The sequence below is a fragment of the Pomacea canaliculata genome, linkage group LG9 (assembly GCF_003073045.1).
Source record: "Pomacea canaliculata isolate SZHN2017 linkage group LG9, ASM307304v1, whole genome shotgun sequence".
NCBI lineage: Eukaryota > Metazoa > Mollusca > Gastropoda > Architaenioglossa > Ampullariidae > Pomacea > Pomacea canaliculata.
Genome location: NC_037598.1, coordinates 8,452,322 through 8,474,381, shown reverse-complemented (window position 1 = coordinate 8,474,381; position 22,060 = coordinate 8,452,322). Strand labels below are relative to the sequence as shown.

General features: G+C 44.3%; 1 protein-coding gene across 2 annotated transcripts in view; it reads right to left on the bottom strand.

Annotated features, from left to right (window-relative positions):
* Nucleotides 1-22,060, bottom strand: part of LOC112571885 (protein Wnt-7b-like) — an 84,529-nt gene that overhangs the window by 16,827 nt on the left and 45,642 nt on the right. For both annotated transcript variants that reach the window (XM_025251235.1, XM_025251236.1), the window contains exons 2-3: nucleotides 19,183-19,412; nucleotides 8,094-8,365 (exon numbers count right to left, since the gene is read on the bottom strand). In XM_025251235.1, the coding sequence (XP_025107020.1) occupies nucleotides 8,094-8,365; nucleotides 19,183-19,412 (502 nt within the window). The remainder of the gene's footprint in view (nucleotides 1-8,093; nucleotides 8,366-19,182; nucleotides 19,413-22,060) is intronic.

Sequence of the window (22,060 nt, the reverse complement as noted above, 5' to 3'; positions counted from 1 at the left end):
CCATCTGGAGAAAAGCTGCGGATGAGAAGACATGAGCCAAAGGGGAGGTGATCGTGCGGCAATACAATAGCCAGGCGACCCTAAGTCCCAGATAAACACCGGCCCAAACAGCAGCCGCAAACACAGACTTCGGCGTCTAGAGTTTCTTTGCTTTCAGCTCTGGGTGGATCAAGCTAATAAATACCTCGTTCCCGGCCACAGCTCACGTTTAGTGGACACTCTCCAATACATGCTATGCACCAGTGTTCTGAGTCACAGACTATATTAGGTATGACCCCCTCCATCTCTTCTCTCACTTCTCTGTCCCTCCCTCACCACCCCTTAAATCTACCCTCTTCTGACGAGAGTGGGGGGAAAGTGCGACTCGTCCACAATTAAGGGTGTCAGAGCCACCAACTCCTCTGTGGAGTAGCTCGCTTGTGTGTCCTAACGGGTAATGATGTACCACAACAAGTACGTCGGCGCCTACCCATCTGTGGCCATCCACCCGAGCTGACCCCACTCTCCCTTTTTTTTCTTTCTCTCTCCACCCGTCTTCTGTTAGAACTCGTCCATGCCACCCACGCTCTCGGCCGAGCCGGCAGTGGCCAACACAATAGTAAACGCTGTCAGTGGAAGAAGATTCGAGAACATTACAGCCTCGTTCCCGACACGAACAGAACGCATGAGCGATCTAAGATTATCTGTTTGTGAACTGGTACTGAAGCTAATTTTATCAATGAACAAACGGTCAGTTTGGGTGTTGTAAGGACTGATTTCAACAGAATGTGTGAATGCCCTGTGGAAGAAAGGATCCTCCAATGCCCAGGGTACATATGCAGGCACATTAAATGCCACAGATGCAGATGTTAGGCCTCCGCCGCAATGAAATGCACACCACCTGCATTCGGAATCGAAAAGGTGCTTCTTTGAACTTGAAACAGGACAATGGACATGAAACCGAGGGCACTAAGGGCACGAAGAGCAGGTACTTGCCATCAAACCAAGGGCACCAACGTATTTGCCCTAAACGCCATGGACCATCCAGCCAAGAACACTAATTATGTGTACTTGTCGAAATACCATAGTGGAAACCATTTTTTTAAACACTTAAAAACATTTCTTTGTTCTATCACATTTGCCTTTCTTGGAAGTCATTGGCAGAAAAAAATCCGTTCATTCAAAGACGAGACACACATCAGGTCATTTTTGCAGTGGACAGAAAATGGAAAAGTCAGACCTGTCGACCTCTTACACCTTCGAAAACATACCCTACGTGAAATGCTTAAGACAGGGGAAGTCACTCTAATGAACAATGTTTCTTTACACCTGCAAGTACAGTGAAGTCGAAGGGACCTGGACATACTCAACTCTCGCAGTCTGTACCTGGGCCAGATCAGACCATCGGGTCTCCTGCTCAGGCCAAACCCCCAACAGTTCGGCGGAATTAACTCCCCTGCCCCCATCCCTTAATTGTTAAAGGTGTGTGAAATGTTCCAAGCGTACCTCTAGGTACAAGCGATAAAACGACAAGCAGTAAGACTCAGAACCAGACGCACTCCGCGTCGCAATCGGGTGCAGTGGCGGCTCGAGTTTCTCGAACAGAGGAAAGAGACAAAACCCGCTAAAGGAATGCTCTACCCGAGTTACGTGCCACCATGTTGACTCCACACAGTTGCCGCAAGCTTGGCAGCGACCGGCAACGATCGAATGCCGTAGTAAAACTGTCAGCACGTGGATGTGACCAGGGCGTTTGTTGGGTGGCGACTACCTGCACGAGACGTTCCTTGCTCTCCCCAGCCCTCCACACCCGAGGCAAGAGATTCAGTTGGAAAGTGGATACCCCCATGTACCCCAGGGTGCACAGTTTTGCTTTCCTCCTGTCTGTCTGTCATTGTGTCTACCTCGGACCTCCTGTCTGTCTGTCATTGTGTCTTGCATCTGTGACTAGGCTGTTGTAGGATGGGATGTAGGGACGCAATAAAATTTAGTTAATTATACAAAATTCCGTTGGTCGTTTGGAAAATTAAACAGACGCAAAATTCCATGATGTTGCGTGCAAGGGATTTGTATTCTGCGCAAATATAACCGAAATAAATTGAACAGCTTGACGAGAGGACAAAGGTTTTCTTATGTCATTAACATTACTGTAGTAGCAGTAGTAGTAGTGGAACCAGTGATGTCCAGACAAATATAAATAGAATCTTTACAGATTACATATCCCGAGATGGAAATGACCAGTGGATAAACAAATTGATAAACACACATTATCAAAGAAACTACAAAAAATGAAGCTGGACAGAGAACTCTAATAACACAGTTTAGATACGGATGAAGGTTCACGTTCCAATCATTTCTCCTGTCCTGGATGTTGGGTGGGATGCTGCGGGAGGAGAGGCAGCCTCTTGGCATCCAGCTTCCAAAAACTGGCAGCCGATGCGCTATGCGATTCTTCAGATCTTATCAGCCCGATAACTTCACACGACAAAGCTAATCGCCGAGACTGCAACGAGATTTTTTCGGTAATCGCGCGAGATCGCATGTTGTTGAGAGGGAGAGACCTAGACGTTCGCACGTTTTCAGCCAAGACTCACACTCGGAGGAGGCAGAGCGGGGAGGAGGACCCCTCAGTGAACTCTCGCCGCCTGGTGCAAAACAGTGTATCATTCTGGCGATGACAACCTGTTCGTAATTTTCGCAGCATGACAGCGGGGGCCTTTTCCCATGAAGCTGTGTCGGAGCTGTCATCCAAAAAAGTGGAAGTGGAGGAGAGGCGGGTGGGAGAGAGGGAGGGACGGTTACACTTGCGACTTGCGCTAATCTCTCTTTTCTCTGTCCTCCTTCTCTCCATCTGTACGCTTGCATGACTACGGTTGTGTTCGCCGGACTGGTCGTGCGTTCGAGCGTGTGGAAACGAAATGACACGCATGGCTTGACGGGTAAAGATGACGGCTTCATTCTCCTTCTACACTTCCACGAACATTTCATTCCAGGACAAATTTTTTTTAGTCGTTGCAGCTTACAGAAGAACGCGAGTAAAATCCACGGTTGGTGGTAGGTTAGCAGAGACATTGGACTGGCATTGGTTTGCTAAACAAATGAGTTTAAATATGTAATTAATATTTTTATTACAATTTATAATAATATTTGTCAATAAACAGGGATTAGCCTAACGTTTATCTACCAAAACCGTTATTTAATCAGTGACCTAATCTTGTAAAGTTTGGAAGAATGTGGTCGTGACCCTGCAATGTTGAAACGTTGAACTCTCGCCTCAAAAAAAAAAAAAACAAAACAAACAAACAAACAAACAAACAAACAAAAACCAAAATAAAACAAAAAACAAAAAACAAAAAGTTTTTCTCTCACATATTAGGAGTTCGTAGCTTTCATTGCATCTACTCGTTTCAAAACAATTCTGCACTCCGGGTACCCTTTAAAGAGTCAGACCTTCTGCTGGGCTGGATGCAGTCTCGTGTTTTTATTATAACCAGACAGAGTCTCGAGAGCAGATCGTCAGAACTTTGTGAGTGCCCTCCGTCGCTGACCCTTCTGACCGACGCACACAACCGGAAACTCTTCTTTATCGCGAGATGATCCGCAGGCGTGTGCGAAGACGCTCGTGCCTTGTTAGTCTCCTCCGCAGACATCAAAGGGTGGCGGCTAGTTTCAACATCGCCTGGACAAGATTCGTACAAACACCAAGTGTGTTGTCCGACAGAGCCCACCGATCGGTAAAATGTAAACAGCTCCAACCCTGGCACGGCCTGTATTATCATACGTGTCATCTTGGGAGCTTGGGAGGCCGTTTTTTTTTTCTGAACCTAGGCCCGTGTCCAAGACATCATCATCCTCATCATCATCATCATCTTCTTCTTCTTCGGGGACGGCGGTGAGGTCGTCCTTTATTTTTTTATTTATTTTTTTTTTTTTGAAAAAAAAATTTCTTACTACAAATCAAAATTAACGTGTTTGTAAAAGGACGAGAAAAATAGAGCCGTCTGCTTTAAGCCCGTGTTAAATACTGTTATACCTTCCCTTAACATGCTTTGAAATATTGTAAAACTCTGGTTATTAGTGTTTCTTAATAGTGCTAGATCATAAGAAGATACAAATAAATTAAAACATTAAAACTCGTACGAACAATGTAACGAGTGGCTGTAAGGACTCTACCCTCACCCCTTCACGAAGGGACCTAACCCATGTTGTCCATACGCCGCCATTGCTAAAACGAGCTGACACTCTTTCTTAGCAATTATTTTGTCATTGGTTTACCTTGTGTGTGCATGATGCTGAGTAATGGACACTCTTTGACCTCCCACCCCTAATTTCATTACTACAAAGAAACGCAACCTCGCAATTACCGAGCGAATTCAAGGCAAACCTTTTGGAGACCAACGGCAAAGCAGCTGTAGCCACCGAGTAGATGAGGAGGACAGGGAAAGGTGGGGGTTGGGGGGACAGAGTGATACTGACAGCTGTCAGCCAACCGGAACGACACCAGCAGTGAAGGCCGTTAGATTGGATCCATCAATCAGGCATATGATTCATGGTGCGCGATTATCGTCCACAGTTCGCAGACGAATACGGAAGACGAAAGAGCAAGGGTTTGAGGGAAGGGGTGCTGGGGAAAAAAAACTAAGACCACCATCAGCAGGGTGGCCTGATGGTGTGACGGAGGGAAAGCTGTAGAGGAGGGGGAGGTCGAGGTTGAGAGTCGTAGCATCACTACCTGGGTATTCAGGGTGGCCGCAAGTGCATTCGTATGTGTTTCTGGAAGGGTCTCGGATCTGCTGTTGCCCATGTTGTCGACTTGCATCTCAAGAACAGAAAGGGGTTTATTCCCTCAGTTCTCAGAGCAATACCCTCCGCCCAATCATTTGAAGAAAAAAAAATGTGGCACTCCAGTAAGCCTTTAACACATATCTCTCTTGCACACTCCAAAACTATTTCCAGCACCCCAGGCATTCGTGTTTCTGCTTCTAAAGTACACCTGCTCGAGGGCAGGCATGTCAGGTCCTCGCCAACCAAATGAACTAGATGCATGACTTGATCATCAGGTCGGAAGGTCTTATATTTATGCTGTTGCCAATCGGAGAAAAATCGCAGGCTAAACATACACCTTAGAACTTAAGTTCCAGGTGCTCGATGAGCTGCTTATCGCCACGTAATACCACGTAAAGTACGTGGTCACATGCTCGCATACTTCTAGTCTTATTTTAAACATTCAACATCGGATATTGGCCTGCAGGTCACGACAGATAAAACTGATTTATTTTGTATTGCGAGCCGACATCACCGAAACTAAAAATAAACCTTTGAGCTTGAATGTCGTCGAGAAGTAAGCACCGAGCGATGAAACTCGAAATCTATCAACCGTTTGAAACTAAAATTTAATCGATTAAAGAGAAGAGAGAAAAAAGCTTCAGAGATGAGCTTCAGAGCCGGTCGTCAGTTTGAAGTTGAAACGTCACTTGTGTGTAAGAGATTTCATATCTCTTTCTCTCCATCTCCACTCCTACAGGATAGCGCGAGCACACTTTTCTCGAAAACATCTAACATCGACGATCGAAGAGGAGGAGAAGAACAAGGTCGGGTAGGGGGAAGAGGAAAGCAGAAGGTCGAGGAGCGATCATCAAGTGCATATTTTCATGCCCTCTTCAAGACCAAAGAAATAGCTTCTCGTCAGAGGTCGGAGGTCACAAGTGGCGCTTGATACAATGGCGCCGTCATCTAGCTTCCGTCAAAGGGCAGCAACTTCCTCCAGCAGGCTGGCACCGTTACTCGATCCTCCGACTGTGGGACCGGGCGATCTACACATCACAAAGCTGGGGAAGAAGTTGAACCTTTTGATGCCAGCGGTTCGACGACAACCTGCACGTGATGGGGAGGGGCGGGGAGGCAGATATAGGGAGGAGTGATCGACTGAGTTAGAGATCAGGGGATGAGAAAGAAAGAAAGGCGAAAGGAGGGCATGCACGTTCACACATCTCCCAATTGTCACATTATAAGTTTTAAACTTTCAATATAAAGTCCTTATAGTTTTATTTGAATTTAAACATTGTTTCCTTCCAAGAAATATGCATCCAAGTTGGAGGGAACCTCTAAAGAAAATAAACACCTTTCTACTTGTTGCTGAAAAGTCTGCACAATACAACCCACAGAACCTCAGGATGGACGCTGTGTTCAGAAGTATTCAAATAACTGTCAACGGTGAAGCACAATAACAACTTTTCCAATAAAACACGTAAATATTTTTATTGCCTCAGTAATTTAATCTACGCAAATGCTGAGAAACGCAGACAAGGGTTTCGAGTTCAAGGGATCGTCCTCTCCGTACAGATACAGAGCCCGACAGAGAAGAGCAGGGAGGCAGACAAACAAACAGGAAAAATATACGCAAAAAAAAAGAAAGAAAAAATACACATGACAAACCATGATGCGAAGCAGGGGGCGGGGGAAAGAGATGGAGGGGGAGGGAACATAAAAAACTACTTGTTTAATGGCAGTTGACAATAAATCTGCCAGAATTTCCAAACTGCTAAAAAAGAGTTAGAAATTCAAGCGTGACGGATTTCAATGCATATTTTGTACACTCGGCCGCCACGCTTGCTTTAACTGATGCGAACTTTAATTTGTTATTCATTTTTCAGGTTTATAGTTTATCTGACATCAGTTAACCGCCTCGGGCATCTTATTTCTTCCGTCTCTCATAGTCTACGTAAGAGGCTCAAATAAAATAATAATAAAATCAACGTCAGAAATTTTTTTCTGTATGGTAATATCAACCAATGCAATTCTCTCTCTCTCTCTCACACACACACACACACATACGAGCGCGAGCCTTTTTTTTACCGACGAAACGTTTCTCCCACGGTTTTCCAAAAGCTCAGTTGTCATTCGGAAAAACATCGAGTTATATCCTATTTTTCGCCACTCATGTATGTATCCTAGACCTAGAACTAGTGAATGTTCGGAAGACAAACAACCAGAATGTAGAAACTTCATTGTTGTGGGATCCGCTGATCAAACACACCCAAGGCTTTGAAAGACAGGGAGGGTGGTCTGAGGGACATTCGCGTGTTTTAGATAAATCAAGTAACAGAAAATATGATTGTCAATATTTTCAGAACTGCAGAGGGTGGTGGCGGGTTGAAAAATGTCTGACTGCTCTGTCCACGAGAATGGCTTTAAATGGAGCTGTGTGCGAAACGCCGACCGGTCTACGACAGTCCTTCCACGGGAATGAGGGTGTGAAGATGAGGTGAAGGAATGAAAGAAGGAGGGGACTGAGATGGGTAGGTTATCTCTGCAACACACTACAAGACATTGCACACCATCTCATCTCTCTATCTCTACTGCCACCACTCGTTGGGGGTTGAAACCACTGATTGCAGGTTGTCATGCAAACATCCGGGTGGCGCCGTTCGCCGGGTGGCTGTATGGTCGTGTAGTAATGTACCCGTTACCTCGAGACTTTGACCTCTTTCTCTCTCCCTCTCTCACACACAAGTGCATTACTTCTGCCCATGCTTCCTCACATTCGTGGGCTGTGCGTGTGAGTTTGCTGTCGTGTAAGTCAAATTAATTATTGATGTCTAAGTAAAGTTGTTTTTTTCTGAAGTCAGAGACACACAGGTTTGTGGTGATGGTGGGTAGCGGTGGAGGTAAGAGAAAAAGATATTGAGAATAAGGGATGCATCGTACTTAAAGACAAAATGTTTAGGGAGGGGAGATGGTTACAAACACACACACAGACACACACACAAAAACACACACAAACACAAACACACACATATACAAATACACACAAACACAAAAAACAAACCAACAAAAACACAAACCAACACAAACACAAACATTCACACACACAAACACACACAAACACAAAAAACAAACCAACAAAAACACAAACCAACACAAACACAAACATTCACACACACAAACACACACAAACACAAAAAACAAACCAACAAAAACACAAACCAACACAAACACAAACATTCACACAAACACACACACAAACACAAAAAACAAACCAACACAAACACAAACAAACACACACACACAAACACACACACAAACACACACACATACACACACACAGCCCTTACCTTGCGGCCGGCCCTGTTGTTGTGGAGGTTCATGAGGGAGCGGGCGGTCTCGGCGATCTCGCGGGCGTCCATGAACTTGCGGGCCAGCTTGAGGCCGAACTTGATGTCGGCGCTGCAGCCACCCCACTTCCAGCCCTCGGGTGCCAGACGCCCGTCACGCTTGTCGCGGTCACACCCGCACTGGGTCAGGTTGCCCCGGCTGCACGACTGCGTGATGGTGTACGTCACTCCCGCCGAACTCAGGGCGTAGATCAGCGCCGCCTCTTTGCTGGCTGCCCACATTACAGACACGTGTGTCACATTTAGTGCCCGGATGACCATCATGACAGACAGACAGGTGTCACGTGCAGTCATTAGTATCTACGTTACAGACACGTGTGTCACTTCGTGCCCGGATGATCCATCATTACAGACACGAAACTTTTACCACCCTGATGACTCGTCGTGACACACTCATCCGTCATTTAATGTCCAGACGACATGTGCCTTTTAGTGTCACGATCAGACATGCAGAGACAATGTCATTTGAAGACACCTACAGTTTAGCATCATTCACCTGATGTGTCAGACAGTCAGCTCCCTTTAACGATTTGCCTGGAAATATCTTCTAGGGATCAAAGAGAAGAACTGACGAAAAATAAGTAACTAGACGATGGATGCGATGGTAGTACAAATACTAATATTAATACTCGCAATACTAACAATATATCATATTTATTGGGATGCATTTTGTATGCATCAGTAGGCCCTCGGTAATAAAAAGTACAAAACAATGTGAAAGAACAGTACTCCGCATGATTTGTTATGACAGTATATACTTCTCTGTACACCACAAACTACAACTGCAAAACATCTTTAACGGTGGCCAGGTGTCGCCGTTTCTTGGAATCTGGAGGAGAGAGGTTGTGAAATTAAGGGTACGCTCACCCAAACATCGAAACTAGCTTGACATCTACCCATCCACCTCGAACTTCCACCCTGCCCCCTCCACATCCCACATCACCTTGCGGGAGGATCGCGCGTCCAGGCAACCAGCCAACTTCCAGCCTCAAGCGAGAGTGGGGCTGCATTTCACTTCCGTCGGAACGAAACGGCGGGTCTTGTAAGTCGACGTCTTGAACACGTTGGAGCCACGTAAAAAGCACATTAAGGCGACGTAAAGACACGCTACATGTGCTGCACTCACTCTTTCTCGGGCGGTTATAAACTGCTGAAGGTGTGAGTACGAAAACCAATTGCCTGGCAGCTGTTAGACCAAATCAGTGCGCACGTGCGAAATTTCCATCAAGGAGGAGATAACGTCGGGCAACGAAACGAGAAATACGCTGCTTTGTTCTTTCCTTCTGGTCGCCGCGCTCGCTGCGCCCTCTACTTACACGGACAGTGTGCAAAACATGCGTACACCGTAGGTATGGGTTGTGTTTAAAGACACAGTGGGGTGAACAGTTGTTTCTAATGACTGGATAAAGCTCAGCGCAAGATACTAGTTCCCCTTCCGTTCTAGAGAGCTACACCTGGAAATATCACCAACGACAGAAAGATGTCAAAGTAATGAGGTCATGCTCGTATACAGAACTAATTAGCATAAAGGTTCCAGCTCTTCCACGAGCTAAGACATTCACAGCAGAATTGTATCCATGTAAACTCCTGTCTTTGTTGACGGAAGCCAGAACTTACCATCCCAACCAGGTGTAGAGACCCCACGTCCGCATACCCACCCACCTACCACCACCATCACCCCAACACCACCACCAACACCAACACCAACACCAACAACAACAACAATGCACGTATAGTCCTTTCTTTTCATCACATTTTCATTCGTCTACATGCAGTCCCCTCCCACTATATATACTCAAGTTTAGTTTACTCGCTCACTAAAGTTTGACTGAGAAAGACAACAGAGCGACTGCGACTTGTAACAATGACTTTAATTATCTCTTTCCTCATCTTAGTCAAGCGAAAAACTGCTTCATTGACCTTTTACAGAGACCCCCAGGGGTAAAAGGTTAAATCTTTGTCCCTTACTCTCTCCATCCTTTTTCTATCATTTTATTTTCTAACCTTTACTCATTGAAATACTCAGTTTATCGTTCTTTCTTTTTATTTATTCAGTTATTCTTTTCTTTCTGCTTTGTTGTTGTTGTTGTTGTTGTTGTTGTTGTTGTTGTTGTTGGTTCGTTCGTTCGTTCGTTCGTTCGTTGATATTTTAATTCAAATAAAAACCACTACCCACACCTTTTTTTAAATTCGGGTTCTTTTATTCGTCCATTCAGTCGTTGGTTCAGACAGTCAGACCCTTCTCTCTCTCTGTGTGAAGTGACAGCCGTGGGCGCTGCCGTCTCCCCCTGTAGCCTCCCACTCAGCTCTCTACACTTGGCTGCAAGTTACTCGACTCTGTGACTAAGAGAGACGGTCGTTTGTAATTGGCTTCATGGACGAACCCAAACCTCCATTCTTGAACTACTCCACCCCCACCATCCACCCACACACCCACAAAAAATCTCACAGCTGACCTGAAGTAGTGATGTGGAGTGTGGAGGGGAAGGGGCTGGAGACCGGAGGAGGGGTAGCCGGGGGATGAAGCGTGTCGCTGAAGGTAGGGACGGGTGAGGTGCTTAAGGTCCTCATTACTTCCATGTAGCTTGGTCAGCCACTCAGGCGAACGGAATGGCAACTTTTCGCCGGATGACAGCACCTCAAGGAGGATACAGAGTGAGATTGGGGGAGACTAAAAGCAGGTGGGGGCGGGGGTGAAGGGAGGAGGATCAGAAAGGGATGGGGAGCATGAGAATAAAGAAACAGAGGTGATCACGGTTTTAGACAACTGTCATGTTGGTTTGTGCAGAAAGTTTTAGGAATTTCCCTCTTTCTTTCTCTCTCCCTCTCTCTCTCTCTCTCTCTCACACACATACAAGATCACAAATTTTAAGAAAGTATCTGCAAAGATCTGACAATATTTTAAAATATTTTTGCTGCCGATCCTTCTCACCCTGAAGCCAAAATTAGGATCGTCTTTAAAGTTCTAACTATCAAATTTTTATTTTCTTCCTATTTCATACATGTTATATTTGTATTATTGTAATATTCTATTGTTTAACAAAATTATTTCCCATCATTAGGATGAATAGGAGATGTAAAAAGCAAACTGATTATGATATTATCCGTGTTATTGTCACTGTTATTATCATAATATGTGTGTGTGTGTGTGTGCGCGCGCACGAGCGGGTGTATGCGTGTCAGTCTGTCTGTCTGTCTTTTGTCCATGCATGGTATCACTATAACAGGCAGTTTGAAAATGAATGTAATTCAATTCCTACATTCCAGAGCTTATCAGCTCCTTTCTTCAAAAAAAGAAAAGCAAGGAAACAATACAAACAAAAGAGACATACAAACACAGACAATAAAAAATAAAAACAACCGCAAAAAAGGAGCAGCGGCTGCCAAATACTTCCAACACTGGAAAGGTTAAAAACGCCCATAAATATGTGTTACGTATCCTGACATTTCTAGGGATCGCTTTAGGAAGATTTCGAGTGTTGTCAAGAAGGCACATGAGGCTTTACATTGCTGTAATTACAGGTGTGTGCAGGTAAGAGTGCTCAGGTGCTCCAGAACAAGGTGTCTGGCACGCCTCACTTGTCGCCAAAGTTTTCAAACCTAATCCCAACATATCTCCTCCTTTAGAGAGAACAAAAGGTGGGAGGACTGGAGCGAGTCTGACACATACTGTTCAATGTCTCGGGTTACACGAGATTTGACGGAGACATTTACCTGCAGTTCGCGCGAGGACGTAAGGAAGACGTATTTAGCTCAGGTGGGTTTTTTAAATAAAAGGACTGATGTCCCCTTTCAAGCCGTTTGCCTGTCACGGATTGTAGTCAGACATACCTGTACATATATCTGTGTAAACGAAAAGCACAGTCTGAACAATTTATCTCTACAAGCAGCTCACCACTTAGACAATCACGTGACCAGATGGTCTCTACTAAGTCAGCATCTAGTCAAGCAACAAAGAAAAAAGTCTTACAATCCACTAAGTTACGATGTACAAAAACATGAAATAGCAAGTAGTAGTAGTAGTAGAAGTGGTAGTGGTGGTGGTGGTGGTGGTGGTAATACTAGTAAATAAAAATGAATACAATATTTGACAAACAAACAAAGCTAGTAAGATGCAGAACAAACGAACGCCGCACAAAATAAATCCTAGCAGCAAGCAAAAACAATAAACCATCATCAGTGGATTTGAAATAAACAGTGAATAAAGCTTCGTTAAGAAAAGGAAAATTAAAGAAGCACAAACAAAGATGGATGACAAGTCCGTCATATTCTTTTATGGCTGACAATCATAATTTTTTTCCCGTAACTTTTTTTTCTATCAATAGCTCAGTAGGGAAACGAACACCTAATCCTTGAAATGATTCTCTAGATATCTGCCTACAAAAATTGATCCTCAACCTCATACACATCCCGCTACTCCAATCCACCAATCAGCGGGCGTTGACGATCACATGGTCACGCGAGACACGCCATGATGTTCCTACAGCACCGACAGCTTCCACCACCAGCTACAAAGCGGATCCTGCGAGCATCCTGGTGGAGGGAGGACTAGGAGTTGGGGTGGGTGGGTCAGCCCGGGTGGGTGGGTCAGCCCCAGAGTCCTGGGTGTTGCTACTACGGCTATGTCCTTTGACACAGAGCTAGACCAGTCACGGTGGCGCTCTCGGTACAGGTCGATCGTGAGGACACGTAGTCAGACATCGATCCTCAACTGACCTCGTTCCTAACCAACAAAAGAGTTGCACGAGAAGACCAGAACATTTGTTAGAAATGTCTTGCAGATGTTGCAAAAGTTGCTAACTATAATGTAGGTATGTGACAGCTCCATCGAGAAGATCATCAAGAACGAATCTTATGTCTTGTGGCTTTACTCACTCCCAGAATGTTCGAGATTTTTTCCTATAAAGAGTCCATGGAACAACAGGCTCCCAATAATGCACGAGATCTTCTCACACAAAGTTACCTGCTAACAACAGGGTTCCGGATATGTTCGAGATCTTGGTACATAAAGACTCCTATAAACATCAAGGGTTTCGAAAATGCGCGAGATTCGTTCCCATAAAGGGTCCCTTGGAACAACAGGGCGTGCAGATATGTTGAGGGCTCGCGGTAAGGGGAGGGAGGGATCGTGGGGTACCAGGGAAGAAAGCAGCGACACCTGCACAGACATTAAAAATACAGAAAGAGAATGAAACCAGGGGCTCTGGAGCGTGAGAAAGGGGCAGCAGGGTGGCTGAGGGAATTGGGGGAGGGAGGACAGGATTCAAATGAAGTGAGACAGCACGCAGGGAGCTTCAGACGGCCTGCGAACATCATTCCTCTCAAGTCAATGAAGCATGCAAGATCTCGCAAGCGCGCTGCGCACTGCCGCCATGTTGTCCGCGCGGCACGCAGCGCTTTTGGCGGGCTCATGGCCGACCTCCCTGTCCTCCCATCCACTCTGCCGTTTCGATCTTCTCTTTCTCATCCCCATTCTTGCACATGGAGAGGGTCTAAGGGCGATATATAATAACACACACACAGATACACACATACACAGACATACACACACATACACACAGACATAACATAGATATGGTGGCGATGGACATCTCTCAATGGAGTGATGACGTTTCGTGACATCCGTACGCAGTCACTGTTCTTGTATGTACTTCCTGTCTGAGAATCAATCTTCACAGGCATATATAGTATAGATGTTGCTATGGTAACATGTCGATTGGTAATTTAGCGACCTAAAAAATTCCATCTAGGATATTATTTGGTAAAGGCCACCTCCGTGGGTTTGTCATGCAGCGACGTCCAGACACCTATTCCGGATATTGCTGGGTAAAGGTCACGTTTGTATAATTGTCATGCAGCAAGGGTTGGAAGTCATGTGACTGATGCTGATGCACGGATGTCCACTGCTTGCAGCTGATTTCCGTTGCTGCTCGACTATTTACAACGACCGTAACGATGTGCAACGCCCACCGTTACAAAATCTCCTATCCAATGACGACTGTCTCACCCACACTCGTCCGAGTTGGTATCCCAGTTCGTACCACAGTTGCGGTCATCCGTCACCAGAGTCATCAACATCTACAGGATGCCCAAAGCTGCCATCGGAGACATTGACTACAACGACACACGTCATCAGCAAGTCATCCTCCCCCTGTGCGGAGACGATGATGACCGCTACAGAGAATATAATAGTCAAAATAGTGGAGCCTCAAGATGCGTGATTATTTGTATAAATTCCCGTCGAATGCTCTGGTATATCAGGATTTTTTGTGGGGGGTTTGTTTTGTTGTTGATTTTTTTATAGTTTCTTCTTTTTTGGGGAGGTGTTTTGATTTTTGTTTTTGTTTGTTTTGCTTGTGTGCTTTGTTTGTTTGTTTTGTTTGTTTTGTTTTGTTTGTCGAGATTTTCGTTCGATAAAGTGAAGTCAGTATCTGATTATTTTCACAATGTTTACAAACATAATTGTAGCTTTCTAGAGAATGTTGATAATGTCGGTTACTATAAAGCATTTTGACGACTGTACACAGATGTGAACTGCTGTTCAAGTGTGGATGTTACCTGTGTCATGATTATTCGAGAACTCACAATTCACAATGCATTTGAGAAACATAAGCTGATCTGGTTTGTTGTGCCATCAGTTTTCAACTTTTCTTACTCGCCACCAACTGTAACATCAACATGTTCCTCCCTAGCAACGAATCTGTGATTTCAGGGCAGAAGAGAGTCAGGCGTGTGTTGTGTACTTATATGACAGTGTTTGTTTATTATGTTTATTACTTAAATGTGTAAAGAAAAGCAAAAGTACAGTTCTGGCTACCAAGACTGTTCCAGTGTGTGCATTTGTTCCAGAGAAACATTAGCAACCAGACTTGCTTTGAAGTTCACTGAGACAAAACACCACGGATAGCTCACATATTGTTTCATTGATGCTCATTCTGGATAAACTATTGTTACAGGCTGTTTGTACTGATACAGCTTTCTTATAATATTAACATTTTAACTGTATACATATGTTGATATAATATTTAATATACCGATAAACGTATGGTAGTTATTTGTATCATACAAATAATGATAATAATTGTTGTTCCAACATTTATACAAAACTTCATTTATTTTCTTTATACACTTTTTTTCTAAACCCAGCTGTCTGTGTGATTTATTAAAATTCTTCTTATTATTTTCTTAACGTTTTTTTATTTGTTTATTTGTTTTAGGTATACACACAATCTGATGATCTACAATTGTTTCCTTTCCACCTCTTTCCCTTCCACCTCTCTCTCCCATTGTAATTACAAAATGAAGATAAATGAAGTCAACTTGAAATCAGATAAATTAACTTGTATAAGTATGGAGTAAACATCTTTAACTGTGCAATCAAAATTAGTGAACCAATTTACTGCAACCCAGGGATTGCATCATAATCCTATTTAAAGTTTCTTTCCACAGCAGTCAGGTTCTGAGCTTACACTCAAGTTGCCAATGATCCACTGGGTCTACTATGGTTATAAATAAATATTTAAAATTCAAAATAATTTTTAAAATCTCAGCGAATATTTTCCTACACCTACTAATGTTGTGAATCAACGCGTGCAATGCCTATTGCTGGAAAGAAATTTGTGAAAAAAGAATTAGCATCCACAGGAAACAATTCAAATATAATATCTACACAACGAATCATGTCAGTATGACAGTGCACCTATTATGACACTGCCATTTGTACATGTAGACATGTGGTTGTGTAATAATTATTCCCACTTAATGAAAGCGTTGTCTAGGAGACAGCGCGCCATGACACATCTTGTTAGCTCCACCCTCATTTCCACCCGTGATGAGTCAACCATCCATGGAGAGAAAGAACAGTGTACATCGATCTCTCAGTGCGCCAAGCTGAGTGTATCACAGTCTGGACTGGACTGGACTGGACTGGACTGGAGTGCAATGGACTGAACTGGACCACATCCACTTTCTCAATATCAGCGGAAAAGATTTGTCCTCCGTAAACATATTTTCATTCTCTCATTTATGAACTGGCATGAAAGGTACGTGGAGCAAGTTATTTATTCAACCTTCTTTCTTCACATTAGAGTTTATGCATTACTCGCTTTCTTTATATTACTCTTTAAATATTTTTTCCTCTCTTTTTCCAGAAGAGCTCAAGCTATCAACTGCAAAACGATAATTCTTGTAGAACATTCAGTTGTGAACCGAGATTAATTTCCAACACAAAGAATCAACGTTCATCCGCAAATCCTCTTCAACAAGAAGCAACGAGGGAGGAATCAGAAGTTCTGACAGATACCGAAAAGGGGAACAGTCGAAACTGTCAAAGGACGATCCACGAAAACCTTTCTTGAGCTCGATCAGATAAGAGTTGAACTATCTCTTGACAAAATGTCCTGGCCGACAGTCACACGGTGAGGTCCCCGGGTGGGATTTTTGTTTTAAGTTTGGTGGGGTTTTTTTTTATCTTTTAATTTTTTATTCCCTTTTTATCGACTGCTTGAGGGGTTTGAGGAGGTGGCTAATGTCTGGGCCAGGTGTTGTCCCAATGTTTTCACGCTCACAACGAGAAGCACGATCTCGTTCTCATGCAGGGCCGCTCGTGCTGATATGGAGTGCTGTCTCTGCTGGTGGCCAGGGTGACCAGAGGACAGGGCATCGGGAGTTAAGCTCATCAAAGTGTTCTTTTCGTCTGTCAATTGGGGGTCAAGCACACAAACCACGCCTTGACTTTGCCCCCGACCCCCCACAACTCCCTCCTCACCCACACCCACCCCAAAACTCCGAAAACTATTAACTTCCTTGTGATATTTGATACTTGGCCTCTTATCTGCCCAAGTTGTACTAGCCGCCATATTGGAACTCGTAAGCCAATGTTGTGGTAGTATCCGTGTTGTCTGCCATTCTATATTCGTGTCTTTCATCAACTATCAACGTTGCATTGAATCTTGAATTGTCGCATTTTAATTTTTATTTCAGGACTGTAGGTGCCCAAATGTTCTTGTTTCATGACATGGCTTTTCAAGATGGCTGCCAGGTGGCTTCAGCACAGGGTCTGTTAATCAGTTTTAGAGTTTGTGACTCCCATGATTCGATTGTGGTAGCAAGGACCGTGTTTGAACCCTAACTTTCCATCCAAGGTGGCGGTGACATGTTGGGAAGAGATTGTGAGTGCTGACCTCACCCACCGGAGCTGTCGGCTGTATTGTATCTCAATCCCGACAACTGTTCACTCTTTCTACATGGTCTTTGTTGTCGCTGACCTCCCTGCCTTTACATTATACCTTCGACGATTTATTGCTTGACATTTCCTGTTGACTTTTCACGATTTAAACTGATTATAACCCGAGATCCGATGCTGACAAACGATTTTATTTTTCAGTGATCGACAGTTAATCTCGTGGCTCCCTTTATAGGAAGTACTGGTCAGGTCTCATCTTCTAGATCACTACAGAGATATATAGTGCACTCTGACAATAATTATGTACTAATCAATAATAATAATAATAATAAAGACTGTGGCGAGGAGTGAAAGATGCTCATCTACGAAATTCCGATACCTTATCAAAACACCATTTCGCCTCTCCCCTCCAATCCCATCCCCCACCCCTCCCTTTCTCCCCCACCCAGCCCTCGCCCCCTGTGACCGTGTGTGACGTCACCGGGTGGATTACGCCGGTTGACGAGCCTCTTTCTGTGACTAAGCCGCGCGCGGAACCGCCAGCCGACTGAGGGCGAGCCGAGAGTTTGAAGAGGTGAACATCGAAACATCATCATAAAGAAGTGCAAAGGTCGCGCCAGACCCTCTTTTATTCGCAAATCTTGCGCACGCCCTTTAACATTAGAGCCGACTGTCGCGGCTGCTGCGCGTGGGGCAAAAGTCAAATGAGGGGAGGTAAGAGCGGGGTTACCGGGAGTTGTCTCCTCATGAAACGCACGATTATGTGCGCATCTTTTGGTCCGGGTACTTTCACAGGACGCCTTTGTCCATTCCTAACAGGACCAATGGGTGATCGAGTTTGGCAAAGCTGGAGATGAAGAAAACCAAAGTTAATGGATAATGGAATAATGGGATAATTGAACTTGGGTCAGCTTCCTAAGTAAGTCCGGTCTTTTCTGGCGATTCTCTGCCAATACATTTACCAAAACAAAGGGACTTAAAAGTATTTAGAGTTTTGGTGCTTCATGTTTGTTTTTTATGCTGTTAGTATTTATTTCTTAACTTTGTTTACTAGTAAGCATTTCTTACGACAGAAGCCTTAGGTTCACCATCATCAACGTGTTTCCCAACCAGCTTTTCATCACTTTTTCCTATCCCACTCCTCCGCCATACGGGTCCTTTGCAACCCTGGCACGAAAGCGTCCCCCCGATAGCGGAGGTCAGAGGTCAGGCGCTCAGAGGAAGATCTGAGGAGCAGACGAGAGATGGGCGTCGAGACTTAAAGGCCGGGCGACGGGAGCTGCTGTTCCTGCAACAAGTTTGCTACACCGGAGGTAGCTGGGCCGGCTTGCCACGGGCTTTGCCTTCAGCCTTTGATGCGATATCAAGAGTCAGGGCAACATGTTGTCCAAGAATACCTGATAACCTCTCGCACCACCACAGCCTTCCATCTCACTTGTCCTCACCGAATGTGAGCATCCAACCGTTGACGACGACAGCTACAAACACTTACTCAACAGTGAGTTACAACAATAAATATTATTAACGGGCCTAAAGTTTTTATGAAGGAGGATTCTCATCGTCTTGAGATCACTTTAACGGACATCCCTCGTCACACAAAAAACCGGAAATAAATATTCAATATCCTAAGTGCGATAAGAATAAACATTGGAGACTAACAAAACTTTCTTGTACTGATAAGTGCAATACAAATAAGTATATACAGACTGGACTAACACCAGTCCAGGACTAGCCAATACATCACAGTGCGTCCTGCAATGAAAAAACACGCGCACAAACAAACGAACACAGGAACAAAAGAATAGAAATGCAAAGAATAGAAAAATGGAAAGAAAGATCGCTTACCGGCCATTCGCTCGTAACCAAACATGGAGTGTTCCGGGTCTGGGTTGGAACAGTTCCACCTCATGTTCCGCACCTGGTACTGACACTCGGCGAGTCCCAGCCTCGCTCCCTCACCAATGGCGACGATGGCGTCCGGGCGGCTCCGGCAGATGGCGCGCTGGCGCGGGGCTAGACCCGGGATCTTGTTGCAGATGATGTTGGCGCCGAGAGCCACGACAGACGAGAGCGCCCTAGCGATAACAGAGATGACGATGACGATGATGGTCGATGGCTGATGTGTCAAGCAAAACAAGCGGCGACAGGGGTCAAGTTCATAGGTTAAACATAGGAAGACAGGAAGAGGGGTGCGAAAAGGACAAACACACTAATTTGAATGACAGGAGTCAAAGAACACTTATTGCTCATGATTATTATAAAAAAGGAGACAGGGATCAGGGGGGATTACATCACATGATTCTATGGTAACCTCGACACTAACATCGCAGGAAACGTCTTCACACTCGAGTTTTGCCCTCGGTGTTAGTCTCGACACAGAACACAAAGACGAGAGACAAGTATATGACAGCGACGACTGCCACTGTGTGTGGTGATGGTGGTGGTGGTGAGTCGTGGTGGTGGTGGTGGTAAGCAAATCGTCAGAGCGAGGAAGTGGGCGAAGTAATGGGCTTTTCATGGACTGCGATTGAAGCGTATTCGCCGTTGCTGTCTGCGGCCATCTTGGCGGTAAGATTGAAATCCCTTTTTACTGGGATGTCGGTCTCTGGCTCCTGACGTTAACAACGGCAGAGGTCCCTATACTAGCAATGAAAAACATCGCAGACAAAATGCTCTTGTGTTGGCAGGTGAAGTCCTGTGTGTGCGAGGTCACCAGCTGATGCCTGCACGCACTCACGCACCCACCCCAGCAAGCACGCGAGCACACATAGACACACGTGTATACAGTTCAAATGTACTCTTCTCTCTGTATTTCAATAAATATCAATTTCTGTCCATCTTTCTATTTATTTGTGTGTCTCACTCTCTTACTTTTATCCACATCCACAGTGTGTGTAGGGGGAAGGGGTGTGGGTATGTATTCTAAGCTTTGACAGTGTCTGCAAAGACCTCAAGATGTGTCGACAAGAAAGTTAAATTAAAAAAAAAAATTGAGGATAGCTCACATGAAATTACATCGTAACAACGAACAAATGAACCCAGAAACAGCCAACCAATAAACCTGGGACTAGATGTTAAAGGCAGTCTCGCAACAGAGTCACAGGTGTTTCAGGTGTTTCTCACGAACGAAATGTTTGATCCACGCCGTGCAGGCTATAAAGTGCAGGTGAGTCACTAATCAGTTTGATTCCAGCTCTTTGCAAGCCCACAACATAAAGAGCTGGGGCTGTAATTAAATCATTGACATTGTTTGCTATGTCGGAGGTACAGGGAGACGGGAGGGTCCCTCCCTGTGTGGAGGTGTTGCCGCTAAACGAGGGAAGTGGCTGTTGATTGTTTGGTGCACTGTCTTACCATCTTCATCTTCCCTAGGTGCAGCCTCGTCCAGGTTTTCGCATTTCCGGGTATATTTCTTTAGAAACTTTTATTCATTAGTCCTATTCCCAGCCTTTAGACATTTTTCTGTTTATCTCTTGGAAAAATAACATGATAAACGACCCCTCTAGACCTACCGATATACTTCAATACTGTCAAGATATTCAACTGTCCATCATCCTTCGTGTGTCGCAAATCCAAACAATTATACTGTATATATATATATCCTGTTAGTCTGTTGCTCTACAAATTGTAGAAACATTGCTATAATTAGAAAATGACATCACGGAAACATGTCTGCTGTCATGCAAGAACACCAAATTCAACTGATTGCAATATGAAAATGTCAGATGCAGAAATGTAACATCTTTTTCCTGACTCTCAGTTCTACAAAGACATTTTTCATTTGTGGTTAAAGTGGATCAGATAATACTTAGAACCTCAAGCTTTTGTTAACATATTTTTTCTGTAACCAAAGGACACGGGTGATGAACTTACTAACATTAATGAGCAGTGACTAATAAATAGTTACACGATTAGCATGCTAACACTAATTAGTTTTGAATTGTTCAAAAGGAGCTCGAAATTTTTAAAATGATTCCTCACTATTTCTTTCAGCAAGTGTAGGAAGTTTACATTATTACACTTTCTCCTAGTCTGGGTGCAAGACTAAGCCAGTAAAATAAACCCGATGGCGGGTCTGAACCAAGTGCCTCCAGTTACAGTGCGAGGGGTTAAATGGCGGGAGTATCGTCTTCCTCCAGAGTAACCTCAATGTTGTATTGTCACACTAGGCACACGTGCTTCAATATTGAGACAATCTTTGGATGTACTTACACTCATGTGTGAGAGAGAGAGAGAGAGAGACAGAGAGATTGAGTGAGAGAGAGAGTGTATGTGTGATAGAGAGATTGTGAGTGAATTAGTGTATGTGAAAGAGAGAGAAAGTGAATGAGAGTCAATAAGTGTGTGAGAGAATGAGAGAGAGAATGAGTGTGAGTGTGTGAGAGAATGAGAGAGAGTGTGTGTGTGTGAGAGTGTGTGAGATCATTAGTGTATGAGAGAGAGTGTGTGAATGAGTGAGAGAGTGAATAATTGTATGAGACAGTGTGTGTGTGTGTGTGAGAGAGAGAGGGTGTGTGTGAAATAGAGAATGAGTATGTGAAAGAGATAATGTGAGAGAGACAGTGTGTGTGTGTGTGTGAAATAGAGAATGAGTGTGAAATAGATAATATGTGTGTGAGAGAGAGAAAGTATGTGTGTGAAATAGATAATATGTGTGTGAGAGAGAGAGTGAGTGTGTGAGTGTGTGTGCCTCAATTTGCAGAAGATGAGAGGTGTATAGAAA